The sequence below is a fragment of the Odocoileus virginianus genome, chromosome 7 (genome assembly GCF_023699985.2).
Source record: "Odocoileus virginianus isolate 20LAN1187 ecotype Illinois chromosome 7, Ovbor_1.2, whole genome shotgun sequence".
Taxonomy (NCBI): domain Eukaryota; kingdom Metazoa; phylum Chordata; class Mammalia; order Artiodactyla; family Cervidae; genus Odocoileus; species Odocoileus virginianus.
This window is the reverse complement of record NC_069680.1, coordinates 51,753,205-51,768,682: the sequence shown is the minus strand read 5'-3', so window position 1 is coordinate 51,768,682 and position 15,478 is coordinate 51,753,205. Positions and strand designations below refer to the sequence as shown.

Below are 15,478 nucleotides of genomic sequence, written 5' to 3'. Positions count from 1 at the left end.
TGTATGGTGTCAAAGAATGTTCTAATTTCATTTTTTTACACATAGCTGTCCAGTTTTTCCAGCATCATCTACTGAAGATTGTCTTTCCTCTATTGTATAGTCTTGCCTCCTTTGTCATAGACTAACTGACAGAGGCATTTGGTTTTATTTCTGGGCTTTCTATTCTGTTCCATTGACCTGTATTTGTGTGTGTGTGTATATGTGTTAATACTATTTTAATAAATATAGCTTTGTAGTACAGTCTGAAGTAAAGGAGTCTGATTCCTCCAGCTCCATTTTTCTTTCTCAGGATTGCTTTTTGGCTATTTGGGGTCTTTTGTGTTTCCATAGAAATTGTAAAAATTTTTGTTCTAATTTTGAGAAAAATGCCATTGAATCTGTAGACTGCCTTGGATAGTAGTCATTTTGATAACTGATCCTTCTAATTCAAGAACATGGTATATTTTTCCATCTCTTTGTATTATCTGTTTCTTTCATCAGCAGCTTATAATATTCAGAGTACAAGTCTTTTGTATCTGTAGGTAGGTTTATTCCTAGGAATTTTATTCTTTCTGATGCTATGGTTAAATGGGACTGTTTCACTGATTTCTCTTTCTGATCTTTCATTCTTACTGTATAGGAATGCAGGGATAGATAATTGTCAGTGTACAGAAATGCAACAGATTTCTATGTGTTAATTTTGCATCCTGCAACTTTACTGAATTCACTTGGAGTAGTTTTCCAGTAACATCTTTAGGGTTTTCTATGTATATTATCATGTCATCAGCAAATAGTGACAATTTTATTTCTTATTTTCCAATCTGGATTCCTTCTGTTTCTTTTTCTTCTCTGATTGCTGTGGCCAGGGCTTCCAAGACTATGTTGAATAAAAATGGTGGAAGTGGACATCCTTGTCTTGTTTCTGCTCTTAAAGGAAGTGCTTTCAGCTTTCCACCATTGAGTACAGTATCAGCTATAGGTTTGTCATGTGTGTATGTGTGTGTTAGTTGCTTAGTCGTGTCCAACTCTCTGTGACCCTGTGAACTGTACCCCACCAGGCTCCCCTGTCCATGGAATTCTCCAGGCAAGAATACTGGAGTGGGTTTGCTATTCCCTTTTTTAGGGGATATTCCCAACCCAGGGATCTAACCTGGGCTTCCTGCATTGCAGATGAATTCTTTACCATCTGAGTCACCAGCTAAGCCCACAGGTTTGTCATATATGGCCTTTATTATGTTGAGGTGTGCTCCCTATATGCCCAGTTTCTAGAGAGTTTTTATCATAAACTGGTGTTGAATTTTGTCAAAAGCTTTTTCTGGATCTACTGCGACAATCATATTGTTTTTAAGACAATCTTTTTTTTCATGCATTTAAACCATTAAATTTAAATTAAATTTGGCATTAAATTTGATAGAGCTGGATTAATACATACCATATTTGTTTCTGCTTTTTATTTCTTGCCCTAGTATTTTGTTCTTAATTTTGTCTTTCACTCTTTCCCTACCTTTCTGTTTTTAATTGAAAATTCTATATAATTACATTTTGTTTCCATTTCTTAGCATATTACTTTTTTAGTGATGTTCTCTAGTTTTCAATATCCACTTACAGCTAATCCAAGTCCAATTTTAAATATTAATAATAGTATACTGCTTCATGGGTAGTGTAAGGACCTTATAAAAACAAAATAAACCTATTTCTTCTCTGTTGTCCCTTATATCCATCATGAAATTCATGTCACTTATAGATAAGCATATATATATATAGTCAAATGCATTATTATTATTTAAACAAATTTTACTCAGATAAATTAAGAAAAAAGAAAATAAGAAGTTCTTATTTTACCTTCATTTATTCCCTCTTTGATGCACTTCTTTACTTTATGCAGATCTAAGATTATGACCTATATTATTTCACCTCTTTAAATAACTTTCTTCTAACATTTCTGGCAAGCCAGGTCTACTGGCAACAAATTCCCTCAGGACTATTTGTTTGAGAAAGCCTTCCTTTTTCACTTCTTAAGGATAATTTCACAATGTATAGAATTCTAGGTTAGTAGTTTTTTTTCTTTCAACACTAAACACTTCACTCATTTCTTACTTGTATGGTTTCAGAGAAATTGAAAGTAATTCTTATACTGGTTCCTACAGGTTGAGTTGTTCCCCCCCTACTCCTTTCAGAATTTTTCTTTATCTTTGATTTTACATAGTTTAAAAATTATATGCCTAGGTATAATTTTTTGGCATTTATCATCTTTGGGGTTCTCTGACCTCCCAGGATGTAGGGAAATTCATCTGGGGAAAATTTCATTCATTATTGAATGAATATTTCAAATATTTCTTCTGTTCCTTTCTCTCCTTCTACTCCTGCTTTTCCCACTCTATGTATGTTATACCTTTTGTAGTTGTCCTGTAGACCTTGGATAGTCTGTTCCATTTTTTTTTTTTTTCTCTTTCAGTGTTTGTTTTCTTTGGTTTTTGGTTTGAGGATTCTTTTGATAATATCCTCTAGCTCAGAGATTCTTTCCTCAGTTGTTTCCAGATTACCAATAAGCTCATCAAAAGTATTCTTCTTTTCTTTTATAGTATTTTAGTATGAAGTATATAATCAACGAAATATTGAAGAAAGATAACAATAAGAAGGCACTGCCATAGTAGATATCAAGAAATTATATAGTGGTATGGTAATTAAAGCAGGGGGATATTTCGACAGGAATTCACAAATAAACCAATGGGATTACTGTTCAAAATGAGTCAAACTGAGCATTAAGAATAGTAATTAATATGGATCAAACAAAACAAAATAGTCTATTTCAATTTCCTATTCTTGCTACAACAAATTACCACAAACAGTGGCTTAAATTAACACAAATTTATTTTACAGTTCTGGAAGTCAGAAGTCCTCAACTTAATGTGTTGAAGAGGCTTCATTCAGTTCAGAGACTCTACAGGAGAATCTATTTCCTTGCCTTATTCAGCTCCAAGCTGCTGCTGCTGCTGCTAAGTCACATCAGTCGTGTCCGACTCTGTGCAACCCCATAGACGGCAGCCCACCAGGCTCTCCTGTCCCTGGGATTCTCCAGGCAAGAAAACTGGAGTGGGTTGCCATTTCCTTCTCCAATACATGGACGTGAAAAGTGAAAGTGAAGTCTCTCAGTCATGTCCAACTCTTTGTGACCCCACGGACTGTAGCCTACCAGGGTCCTCCGTCCATGGGATTTTCCAGGCAAGAGTACAGGAGTGGGTTGCCATTGCCTTCTCTGTCAGTTCCTAGAAGGCACATGAATTCCTTGGCTCCTTGCCTCTTCCTCCATCTTCAAAGCCAACAATGTAGCATATTCAAATATCTCCCCTTGTCACCTGACTCTCTCTTTCCTCTCTTTTCCTCTTAGGAGGAACATGATTACATTGAACCAAGTTGGATAATCCTCCCATCTCAAAGCCTTCAGCTTAATCATATCTGCAAAACCTCTTTCACACGTGATTACATATCGACAGGTTCCAGGAATTGGTAGGTAGGTATCTTGAAATGATGGGAGGGAAATTAATTATTCAGTCTACCACCATCACTTTTGAAGTATATTAAAAATCCAACTTATTTTAAAAACTATTAGAGAAAGGGAGAGAATAAGAAACCTATTCTGTCTTTTCCATATGAACTGTATCTCATTTTAATCAAATCATTGAAGAGTGAAAGTTTCTGTTTCTAGAAATATTGAGCTCATAAATGAAGAAAGAATGACAAAATATTAAAAGAGAAAAAGAAAATAGAAAGAAAACCAGACACTGTTTGCGTCTTAATAAGACTGTATAAAACCACCTTCAAATCATTCTTGCTAAACATCTGAAGTGAAATTTAGTTAGCCTTCCAACACTAACTGTGTTCTGGAAATAAGGAAGAGATACCACAGAAATGCAGTCAAATTTAGGTAAAATTTAGTCAAATGTCAGTAAATTCTATACGATAGAAGATCTAAAGTCTTCCAACAAATAAAGTGCTCAATTTTCTTTGTATTATTCTTGCACATTTTGTTAGTTCATTCCTACATATTTTATGGTTTTCATTATTACCAATGTGATCCTTTTCTTCGAGACGATTACGAAAATACAGGAAAATAGTCTTTTCTTAATGGTGGTTTCTTACCATACCATCTGCAAACAATGACAGCTTTGCATCTTGTTTTTCAACACCTTCCTTTTTCTTCTAATTTGACTTCTTTTGTTTTATCAAATTGTTGAGGAACTAAAAATCCAATGTTGGGTAAAAATAATCAGCCTTGCCTTGTTCCTTGGGTATTTTAAATGGTTTCATTAAGACATTTTAGAGAGATTTCAGTTTTTGGTATATTCTATGAATTGAGTGTAAACCTACATTATGGACTAACTAGAGTTTTTTTTAAATGAGAAATGGATATTTATCAAGTGTTTTACTGTATCTATTGAGATCATCATTTGTTTTTTTCTTCCTCTAATCTGATAATGTACTGAATTACATTAATAGATATCCCAGTGTTAAACCATCCTTCCATATCTGGAATAAACACTATGTGAACATCTAATCCTTTGCCATATTTCACTTCATAATATTTTATTTAAGATTAATGCATCTATAATATTTTCATAACTGTGATTACCTACAATTTTGTGTTATTTTTTTCTATTTCTGATTACAATTCGTTACTGATTCACAGGGTAAATTTAAAGCTTTCTCAGGATTATACTAACTTCAAAGAATGAGTTGAAAGCATTCCATCTCCTTCTATGCTCTATAATAACTTATATAAAAAGGAATTATTTACTCTTAGAAATTTTGGTACATGTCCATCCCAAACTCCCTAATTATCCGGACACCCAACAAGGACCTATAATATAGCACCTGCTCAATGTTATGTGGCAGCCTAGATGGGAAGGGATTTTGGGGAGAATGGATATATGGATATACATATATATATATATATATATATATATGCCTGAATCCCTTTGCTGTTCCCCTGAAACTATCACAACGTTATCTGCTAATTGGCTATATCCCAAGACAAAATAAAAGTTAAAAAGAATTTTTGGTAGAACTAGCCTATAAAACCTACATCTGATGGCATTTTTATGTGTTGAGTGTTCAATATTTTATATGTTTAACATTCTATTAAGATTTTCTACACTCTCAAGTAAATTCGTATTTCTCAAGTAAAATTTATTGTTCCCTGAATATTGCTTTTTCTGAATTTTCAAGCCTATCAATAGAAAATTGATAGTTTATAAACATTTTCAAATCTCATTTTAAACAAAAAAGATCTCTACCGGTTCATTTGTCAAGAAAACAATAAACTTTCAAACTTTTGTGAGACTATTAATCAGAGATTAGATCTTCTACCATTTGCTGTATCAACTCTGTTCCTTAGCTATCATTTGATCTGTTCAGAGTTTCATGCATCTCTTATAATTTTATTTTCCTCAAAGACTTGTTGATTTTGTGCTGCCAGCTGACCTTCACATTAAGATGATCCTTGTTCATTTGTCTGTGGATGTCTGGTTTGCCAAGCTTGCCTTTAGACACTGTAGGGGAGGCATAAAGAATGATGGTAGGTAGGTGAGGCAGTAACTTACATTCAGGTTGTACTCACTGTCACTTTTGAACATCAGTGGCCAACTTCAGAACTGCCCTCCTCTTACTGTCAACACCCATAATAGCTTCTTTAGCATTGAAATGAATGCCACAGAATCCCAGTGTCCTATAGAAGCAGCAGAAAGTAAATGGGCTAAATAGTGTAGCTGCTCTACTTGCTTTCATCAGGTCAGTTCAGTTCAGTCAGTCATGTCTGACTCTTCATGAGCCCATGGACTGCAGCACACCAGGCTTCCTGTCCATCACCAATTCCCGGAGCTTACTCAAACTCATGTCCATTGAGTCGGTGATGTAATCCAACCATCTCATCCTATGTTGTCCCATTCTCCTCATGCCGTCAATCTTTCCCAGCATCAGGGTCTTTTCCAATGAGTCAGTTCTTTGCATCAGGTGGACAAAGTACTGGAGTTTCAGCTTCAGCATCAGTCCTTCCAATGAATATTCAGGACTCATTTCCTTTAGGATGGACTGGTTTGATCTCCTTGCAGTCCAAGGGACTCTCAAGAGTCTTCTCCAACACCACAGTTCAAAAGCATCAATTCTTCAATGTTCAGCTTTCTTTATAGTCCAACTCTCACATCCATACATGACTACTGGAAAAACCATAGCTTTGACCAGATGGACCTTTTCTGGCAAAGTAATGTCTCTGCTTTTTAATATGCTCTCTAGGTTAGTCATAACTTTTCTTCCAAGGAACAAGCGTCATTTAATTTCCTGGCTGCAGTCACCATCTGCAGTGATTTTGGAGCCCCCCAAAATAGAGTCTCTCACTGTTTCCACTCTTTCCCCATCTATTTGCCATGAAGTGATGGGACCAGATGCCATGATCTTAGTTTTCTGAATGTTGAGCTTTAAGCCAACTTTTTCACTCTCCTCTTTCACATTTATCAAGAGGCTCTTTAGTTCTTCTTTGCTTTCTGCCATAAGGGTGGTGTCATCTGCATATCTGAGGTTTTTGATATTTCTTTTGGCAATCTTGATTCAGCTTCTGCTTCATCCAGCCCAACATTTCTCATGATGTATTCTGCATATAAGCTAAATAAGCAGGGTGACAATATAGCCTTGATGTACTCCTTCCCCGATTTGAAACCAGTCTGCTGTTCCATGTCCAGTTCTAATTGTTACTTCTTGACCTGCATACAGATTTCTCAGGAGGCAGGTAAGGTGGTCTAGTATTCCCATCTCTTTAAGAATTTTCCAGTTTGTTGTGATCCACACAAAGGCTTTGGCATAGTCTATAAAGCAGAAGTAGATATTTTTCTGGAACTCTCTTGCTTTTTCAATGACCCAATGGATGTTGGCAATTTGATCTCTGGTTCCTCTGCCTTTTCTAAATCCAGCTTGAACATCTGGAAGTTCATGGTTCACGTACTGTTGAAGCCTGGCTTGGAGAATTTTGAGCATTACTTTGCTAGCATGTGAGATGACTGCAATTGTGTGGTAGTTTGAGCATTCTTTGGCATTGCATTTCTTTGGGATTGGAATGAAAACTGACCTGAAAGTAATGCTTTCATCATTTTCCCTCTCAAAGTTTCTCTCATTTCTGTATCTACTTAGGATGCCTAAAGAAATGTAGCATTAACTGTGTAGCATCTTTTCAGTACATATGGAGCTACAGTTTCATCTAATCAATAATCTATCATTTTAGATGTCATCAAACCTCTTACCTATAGCATTCTGAATTTTGGAAATTTTGGTCTTTTATAGGATTTTGGATGCAAGAGGAATTGTACATGTGTGCTTAGTTCATTCTTTTGATAAAACCACTGTTCCCTTTGGAAAAGTTCTTCCTGCTTCTTTGGGGCTCTAATCATGTTCTTTCACCCATTCAGTATGGTCAACTTGGGTCTTCTATAATATCACTCCTCTGGTCACAGTGACTAACTGAGAGCAGACATATAACGCAAACACAGAAAATAATACTAGGAGGAGGAGTGTCTCTTTCTTTTGGAGGTGCTAAACTGGAGCTGCCTCTTTTCATGTCCACCACCAGCTGGAGGAAGCCAGACTGCAATAGAAAGCAACGAGGCCCTTCAGAAAATAAGAAATGAAAAAAGTCTAGGGGAGATGAGAAATTGAACCGCATGCATATACAGATCCACATGTACATACACACTCAGTAACATGGTTGACTATGAGATCCAGTTGGTTTTAGTCCGGCTTTCACCCCTGCATTTACCTGTTAGTGACTTCCCTGGGAGTTCAGTTGGTAAAGAATCTGCCTGCAATGCAGGAGACCAGGGTTCAATCCTTGGGTTGGGAAGATCCCCTGGTGAAGTGAATGTCAACCTACTTCAGTATCCTTGCCTGGAGAATATCTTGGACAGAGAAGCCTGGTGTGCTGCAGTCCATGGGTCCCAAAGGTTGGACATGACTGAGTGACTAAGCACACAAGCACATGACCTAATAAGATATCTTCTCCTTTTTTAAATTAATTGAACTATTTTGAGTGGAATTTCTTTTCCCTGTACCAAAAAAATATACTTTCTGGCTAACTCATTCACAGCCTTTAGATTTCCTCTTAGACTTCATTTGTTAATGGAAGCCACCCTATATTGTAATTACTTAATCATCTCTCTCCTCTCATTCAACAATAAACTCCATGAGGACAAGGATCATTGCTTGTCACTGTGTATCTCTGGAACTTTTGTACAAGGCCTAGAGCATTAATAGGAACTGGATCACATCAACATGTGGAATAATGAATAAATGTAACTGTATCATCTCATTTTAGTAGATGCCCAGCAGTAGACACCTGGTTAGAACCATGTCTTTGGGTATCTGCTGTAAGTTTTTGATCATCATCATTGCTACTATCCTGTAGGGTTCTTTGTGTACAAGTATTCACTGTTTCTCCTAGTTTTCAGGTAACAAAAGCAAAGGACATAGCAGTTTCCAGGTTTCTGGGTGGGCCCTCAAAGCCATAGAAAATATACACTCCTTAAGGCAGGAGTCCCAAACCTCTGGGATCTAATGCCTGATGATTTGAGGTGGAGCCCAGAAACAAAGTGTACAATACATGTAATATACTCGAATCATCCTGAAACCATGCCCCTCAACCTGGTCCATGGAAAACCTGTCTTTCACAAAACCAGTCCCTAGTGCCATAAAGGTTGGGGACTGCTGCCTTAAGGAGACTCTGGTTCCCTTATAGCTGTTATGTCTGTGAATCTGTATCTAATCATATTGCCAAAACAAGACTTGGAGAGTTCTTGGATTGGGTGATTAAAAGGAAATTCTCATCTCTATAAATAAAGTGTCACACAATACTTCATCATCTAAGATGGCTACAACTACAGGTATCTATCTGCTGCCTGTGTTCTCTGCTCCATTCTGTCATTATTCTAGCTCATTCTAGTTGTTTACAACCTTTTTCATCATATATTTACATGCAAACTATTGAATGAACTACAAAATATGCTGCTGATAGAACTATATATATTATATTTCTAGATTATGAAAAATCTCAGGTCAAGAATAATGAATTACCAAAAATGTGCCTCTATGACCTAATATGAAATTTCTTAAAAAAGGTGAGTAGAAATAGCTAGAAACAATTGCTAAAATCAAATATACAAATTCAATTTTCTTTAAAACCCACAAAAAGATTTGAGTATGATTTATTTATGTTCTCTATTAATAATTAAAATTAACATTTAGCAATTATTCTTAGAGGTGATTTATGTGTTTTGTTATAATCATCTATTCATAACTAAGAAACAAACTAAATTTCGTCAGTGTTACTTAACTTGAATGCTTGCCTGAGATTTAAATTTGGAACACTTATATGGCTGTTGTATGGCCCTTGGTTGGTTCCAGAGCCCTGAGGTCAGCATGAATAATTATGTTAGTGGACCAGGCCTCTATGAAAGGTTGTTAATTAAAAAAAGGTATTTGCACGAAATGTTATCAGAAACTTCTGAAGTGCTATAAAATAATTGTAGTATAACATTTGCTTTGGTTAATCCTTTAAAATTATATGAATGATCTAATTCTTGAAGACTCAACATCCTTTCCTTAAGGAATTTTTTTACAGCTCTGGTCAACTTGGGGAAAATACAACAGACAATAGAAAATAAATGTTTCAATCCTTGTCTACTTTCTCCATTTTTTCTTTCCATAAGCATAAATTTCACCTAAATATAACCTTACTACAGAGAAGAAAGGCACGGTTGTGTAATTAACAAAGGGAAAGGAAGTTCTTCATGAAATTTTCTTTCTTCATGATTCTAAATATCTGTGTATGTTGCTGTTGAAGCCACTACCATTTTCCCAAAGTTTTGCTGAGTAAATAAGATAGGGTTTTATGCCAAACAGATAATTATTACAATGCTGTCACTCTATATGATGTAATTCTGAAATGGAAATGTTTTCAGTGGAACTACTGTCAAGTGACATCTAATTTAAGATACAGAATGAGGAGACTGCAAAGAAGAAATTTTAAGGAAAGTCAAAAGCAAAAAGGGTTCCTTGTTTTCCTTCAGCTCATTTAAAAGGCCAAGAGTAGAACAAGTACCCAAATGGATAGTGAGACACCATGACTCAGGTGTTTAATGAAGTCAGCAATTTTTAAACTGCAGAATAACAATACTAGGGAACACCAAATGGCTAGCACATTGCACCTGCGTCTTAATATCAGGAAAATTATAAAGATAATGTAAATATCCCCTTATTCACTTTATTTCTGACCATGACCATTCCCGTCTCCTAGTTTTCTAGTTGAGAATCTAAAGAGCACTTTTTATGGCATCTTTAGAGTCGGATCTGACTGAGCGACTCTAAGTACAGCACCGCCTTCATAAGATGTTCTCTTATCATGGATTCATTTCTAGTAATTATGAGTATGTGATTATATGTAAGAGTGTACAAAAATATCTTTAGGTAAACCATTTCTTGTAGAACTGCTATTATATGCACTGTTACTGAATCACTTATGTAGTATTAAGAGGCATTGCTATGTGCCCTGCATTATACTATATGCTGCATAGTAAAACAGCACATGATTCTTAGCTTCAAGGAATACAGTTGGATTATGTCAATTATATCAATCCCTGGGAAATAATTAGAAAACCATATAATGTGATGTAAATGTACATGCTTATTGGTGTGCTAAGAGTAGCCAATATTCAGCAGAAAGAGATAAATTGGAATAAAATAATAGAATGTGATTAAAGAGTTTGTCTAAACCCTTCCTTTGAGATGCGATGTAATTAAGGAAGGTTTGCTTCGTTGAAAAAGTGGGATTTGAATTAGGCCTTAAACAATGAGTACACTGAAAATAAATGTGAAATTAGAGGAGATTTAACTGAATTAATTTATCTCACTTTTCCTGATTTTATTTGTATGAAGACACACATACTCTATCCAACTGAGCTTTGTCAAATAATCCATAAATACATAAAGTATATGTGATTAACAATGCTTTTAATGCCAAAAGACAGCTTATTTTCTTAATCCAAAGCTCACTTTGTGTAATTATTCTTTTTGCAAACTACTAGTTGGTTATATTAACACTTGAGTAATCTTGACAAGAAGTTGCTTTAAGCAGTTAAAGATCCAGATGCTGATCAGCATGCATTAAGTGATTCAGCTTAATTGGTTCCATCTAGATAAATTACTTACCTCAGTTCCTATCACAATTTCTTCCCTGACAGAGAAGAACAGAAACTCATACAGCTTGTAGTGTTGAAATAAGCTGAAACACAAAATAAATGTGGAAAACTGATAAATTTATTTCAGGGTAAAAAGCAAATAGATAAGAATATTTAATACAGGAAAGTTGACTGCATTGACCAAGCTAAAGATATTAAACACTAATATGGTATCAGTCACCTCCACTACTTCAAAATATGTTGCCCAGAAATGCTAAGAAATGTAAAGGCTTATTTTCTGATACACTGACAATATAACAGTACCTAAATTAGTATCGGTAAACTAATCTGTGATGAATGGATAGGTTTGGGGTAGATTTCATCTTGAATTTTCTTGGCTCACAACCAAATAATGCAATGCACCTAAACACCAATCTTCATATTCTTCTTCATGTTTCGTTCCAAACTGGAATCAATTTCCTCTCATATGAATAGTACTGAATTCTAAGGCTACTTCCATATCAATTATACCTCTCATGTTCTCAAACTGTTTCAAGATTAATCTCTAATAACACCTGAAAAATGATGTAATGTTAACTGAACTACTTTTTAGATGTCTGATTTTCTTAAAGAATATTTGATTACTCATCAAAGGCAGGAATTAACTTAAGAAAGATAATTTCTTTAGCTCCTACCCTAAAGACTAGGTGGTCAGTGCATAAAAACTATAAAGAGATAAAAGATAGGAGTTTCTTAAAATATATGTATTTCTAGTAAGGTTAAAGATCTCAGCAATGTGTTACTGAGAGTTAAAAATTTACTGAAAGGTTGACTTCTAATATCCTGTTTGTGATAATATTTGAATTTTTCTAATTCTCTTCCTGCTGGTTGGGAAAATTAATAGACTCATAATACAGTGAAATGCCGAAGAACAAAAAATTGTCCTAGTGGTTTCTCTTTCACTCTGGTGCCTTTTGCTATTTAAGAAAATTGATTTTAATATAACTGAGAAATTAACATTTGCAAAATGTAGCTACAGAGCATGTATAATAATGGCTTCTCCTGAATGCTGTAATGGATCAAAGTTTCAATTCATTTGAAATCAATGAAGAAATCCTCAGGCAGCTGGGTCTCTCTGAGTTATATTAGCAGTTGATCTCACTACTAACACAATCAATTTAAAAAGTGATGTGTGTGCAGATCAGTCATTTTTTTTTTCTTTTTCACTACATTCAAATTAGTCATCAACATTCAGAAGACTAACTTAGATTTTGACATTACTTTGATTTGTTGGCTAGAAAATACATTAAGATTAGTGACATCTGATGATCCAATGAAGCAAAATACATTCAAACCCACCTTCCTTTACATTTGTTACCTAGAAAAAGCTTTAAGATTAAAACTATTACATTGTCAATAACTGACTCTGAGTAGAAAAATAAGGCTGTAGAGTATTTTGGAAAGAGCCTGGCTTCTTTTCAGTTAACTGGTATAAAATTTTCTTTTCCCCATCTTGTGTCACTCAATGAAGTCAATTCATAAACCTTCCTTCCTGCAATTTTATAATCTTTCCACTTTATTCTCCTTATTGTATATAGTAATTAGATTAGTATTAGTTGCTCAGCTGTGTCCAACTCTTTGTGACCCCACAGACTGCAGCCTATCAGGCTCCCCTGTCCATGGAATTCTCCAGGCAAGAATACTGGAGTGGGTTGCCATTCCCTTCTCTAGGGGATCTTCCAGATCCAGGGATTGAACTTGGGTCTCCCTCATTACAGGTGGATTCTTTACCACCTGAACCACCAGGGAAGTCATTATTAGATACTCCCATACTAAAAGAGAAGTTCACTTCTTACACTGAAAATAAAATGCATGACTTGGCTGCAGTGGTCAAAGAGGCGAAGCCGGGCAAGGTCAGGGCTACACAGTGAGACAGGCAAGGCGAGGGGCCACCTAAGGGAGGCACTGACTCAGCTGCTGGTCAGGTCACTCCCAGAGCCTTGCTCTGGTCCCACCACAGCTGGGGTCCTCCCCCTTTACCAGGGAGACTTACATGGGAACAAAGTATCACTTCTGAAATGGGAATGTATTTTTTACCTCTACCTTTGAACTTCCAGTTGACTCAAATCCCTAGATTATTTTGTCAAACATCTGTCTTAGTCTCAAATCAAAAGGAGAGGACTCAGAATAAAAATGGGTCAAGATACCTGGTTCCACAGCAGGAAGTGCATGTGTGCAAAGAGGGACAGTGTTGCTTTTCTTATATTGGGTATACGTCTGTGCACATTACCTTCGCCTGATTTCTACAGAATACATAGAATATACAATGACAGAAGTGTCCTTGAAGCCGACAGATATCTCAATGATGTCTTATGTTAAAAAGCTATGTATATATTACTCAGATTACTCAGTACTCATAGCAATGTTGGGAAGGAATTTTGGTATTCGTTTTTAAATTCATAAACCACCTTATATTGATAGAGTATGTGGTGTAGACTTATTAAGAGCATCAAATGAAATATCAATTTTATTGTCAGTTAAGTTTCATGTGCAGTAAGTCATGTTATAAAAATCACTCTTCCAAAATTGACTAGGGCTATCACTGGTTGATCAGTCTAAAATGAAACATGGTTTTTTTTTAATTAATTAATTTATTATTTTACTTTATAATATTGTATTGGTTTTGCCATACATTGACTTGAATCTTCCATGGGTGTTCATGTGTTCCCCATCCTGAATCCCCCTCCCACCTCCCTCCCCATCCCATCCCTTTGGGTCATCCCAGTGCACCAGCCCTGAGCACCCTGTCTCATGCACTGAACCTGGACTGGTGATGTTTCACATATGATAATTTACATGTTTCAATGCCATTCTCCCATATTATCCCACCCTTGCCCTCTCCCACGGAGTCCAAAAGACTGTTCAATACATCTGTGTCTCTTTTGCTACCTCGCATACAGGGTTATCGTTACCATCTTTCTAAATTCCATATATATACATTAGTATACTGCATTGGTGTTTTTCTTTCTGGCTTACTGCACTCTGTATAATAGGCTCCAGTTTTATCCACCTCATTAGAACTGACTCAAATGTATTCTTTTTAATGGCTGAGTAATATTCTACTGTGTGTATGTACCATAGCTTTCTTATCCATTCATCTGCTGATAGACATCTAGGTTGCTTCCATGTCCTGGCTATTATAAATAGTACCATAATGAACATTGGGGTACATGTGTCTCTTTCAGTCTCTTTCCTCAGTGTGTATGACCAGCAGCAGGATTTCTGGGTTATACGGCAGTTCTATTTCCAGTTTTTTAAGGAATCTCCACACTGTTCTCCATAGTGACTGTACTAGTTTGCACTCTCACCAACAGTGTAAGAGGGCTCCCTTTTCTCCACACCCTCTCCAGCATTTATTGCTTGTAGAACTTTGGGATAGCAGCCATTCTGACTGGTGTGAAGTGGTACCTCATTGTGGTTTTGATTTGCATGTCTCTGCTAATGAGTGATGTTGAGCATCTTTTCACGTGTTTGTTAAGCCATCTGTATGTCTTCTTTGGAGAAATGTCTGTTTAGTTCTTTGGCCCACTTTTTAACAAACCCTCAGCAAACAGTATCCTCAATGGTGAAAAATTGAAAGCATTTCCCCTAAAGTCAGGAACAAGACAAGGGTGCCCACTCTCACCTCTACTATTCAACATAGTTTTGGAAGTTTTAGCCACAGCAATCAGAGCAGAAAAGGAAATAAAAGGAATCCAGATTGGAAAAGAAGAAGTAAAACTCTCACTGTTTGCAGATGACATGATCCTCTACAGAGAAAACCCTGAAGACTCCACCAGAAAATTACTAGAGCTAATCAAGGAATATAGTAAAGTTGCAGGATATAAAATTAACACACAGAAATCCCTTGCATTCCTATACACTAACAACGAGAAAACAGAAAGAGAAATTAAGGAAACAGTTCCATTCACCACTGCAACAAAAAATAAAATACTTATGAATATATCCACCTAAAGAAACAAAAGACCTATATATAGAAAACTATAAACCACTGGTGAAAGAAATCAAAGAGGACACAAATAGATGGAGAAATATACCATGTTCACTGATCGGAAGAATCAATATTGTGAAAATGAGTATACTACCCAAAGCAATCTATAGATTCAGTGCAATCCCCATCAGGCTACCAATGGTATTTTCAGAGTAGAACAAATAATTTCACAATTTGTATGGAAATTAAAAAAAAAAAAACTCAAATAGCTAAAGCAATCTTGAGAAAGAAGAACGGA

General features: G+C 35.8%; 1 protein-coding gene across 10 annotated transcripts in view; it reads right to left on the bottom strand.

Moving 5' to 3' along the window:
• CABCOCO1 (ciliary associated calcium binding coiled-coil 1) overlaps window positions 1-15,478 on the bottom strand; it is a 184,431-nt gene that overhangs the window by 117,256 nt on the left and 51,697 nt on the right. For 9 of the 10 annotated variants that reach the window (XR_011488758.1, XR_011488759.1, XR_011488761.1 and 6 more), the window contains one exon: window positions 11,221-11,293. Coding sequence is in view for 6 of the 10 variants with exons in the window: in XM_070470704.1 (XP_070326805.1) it covers window positions 11,221-11,293 (73 nt within the window). In the remaining 4 variants the exon portion in view is untranslated. Of the gene's footprint in view, window positions 1-4,929; window positions 7,607-11,220; window positions 11,294-15,478 lie in introns of those variants that run through there. The other variant, XM_070470707.1, reaches the window with a different exon arrangement.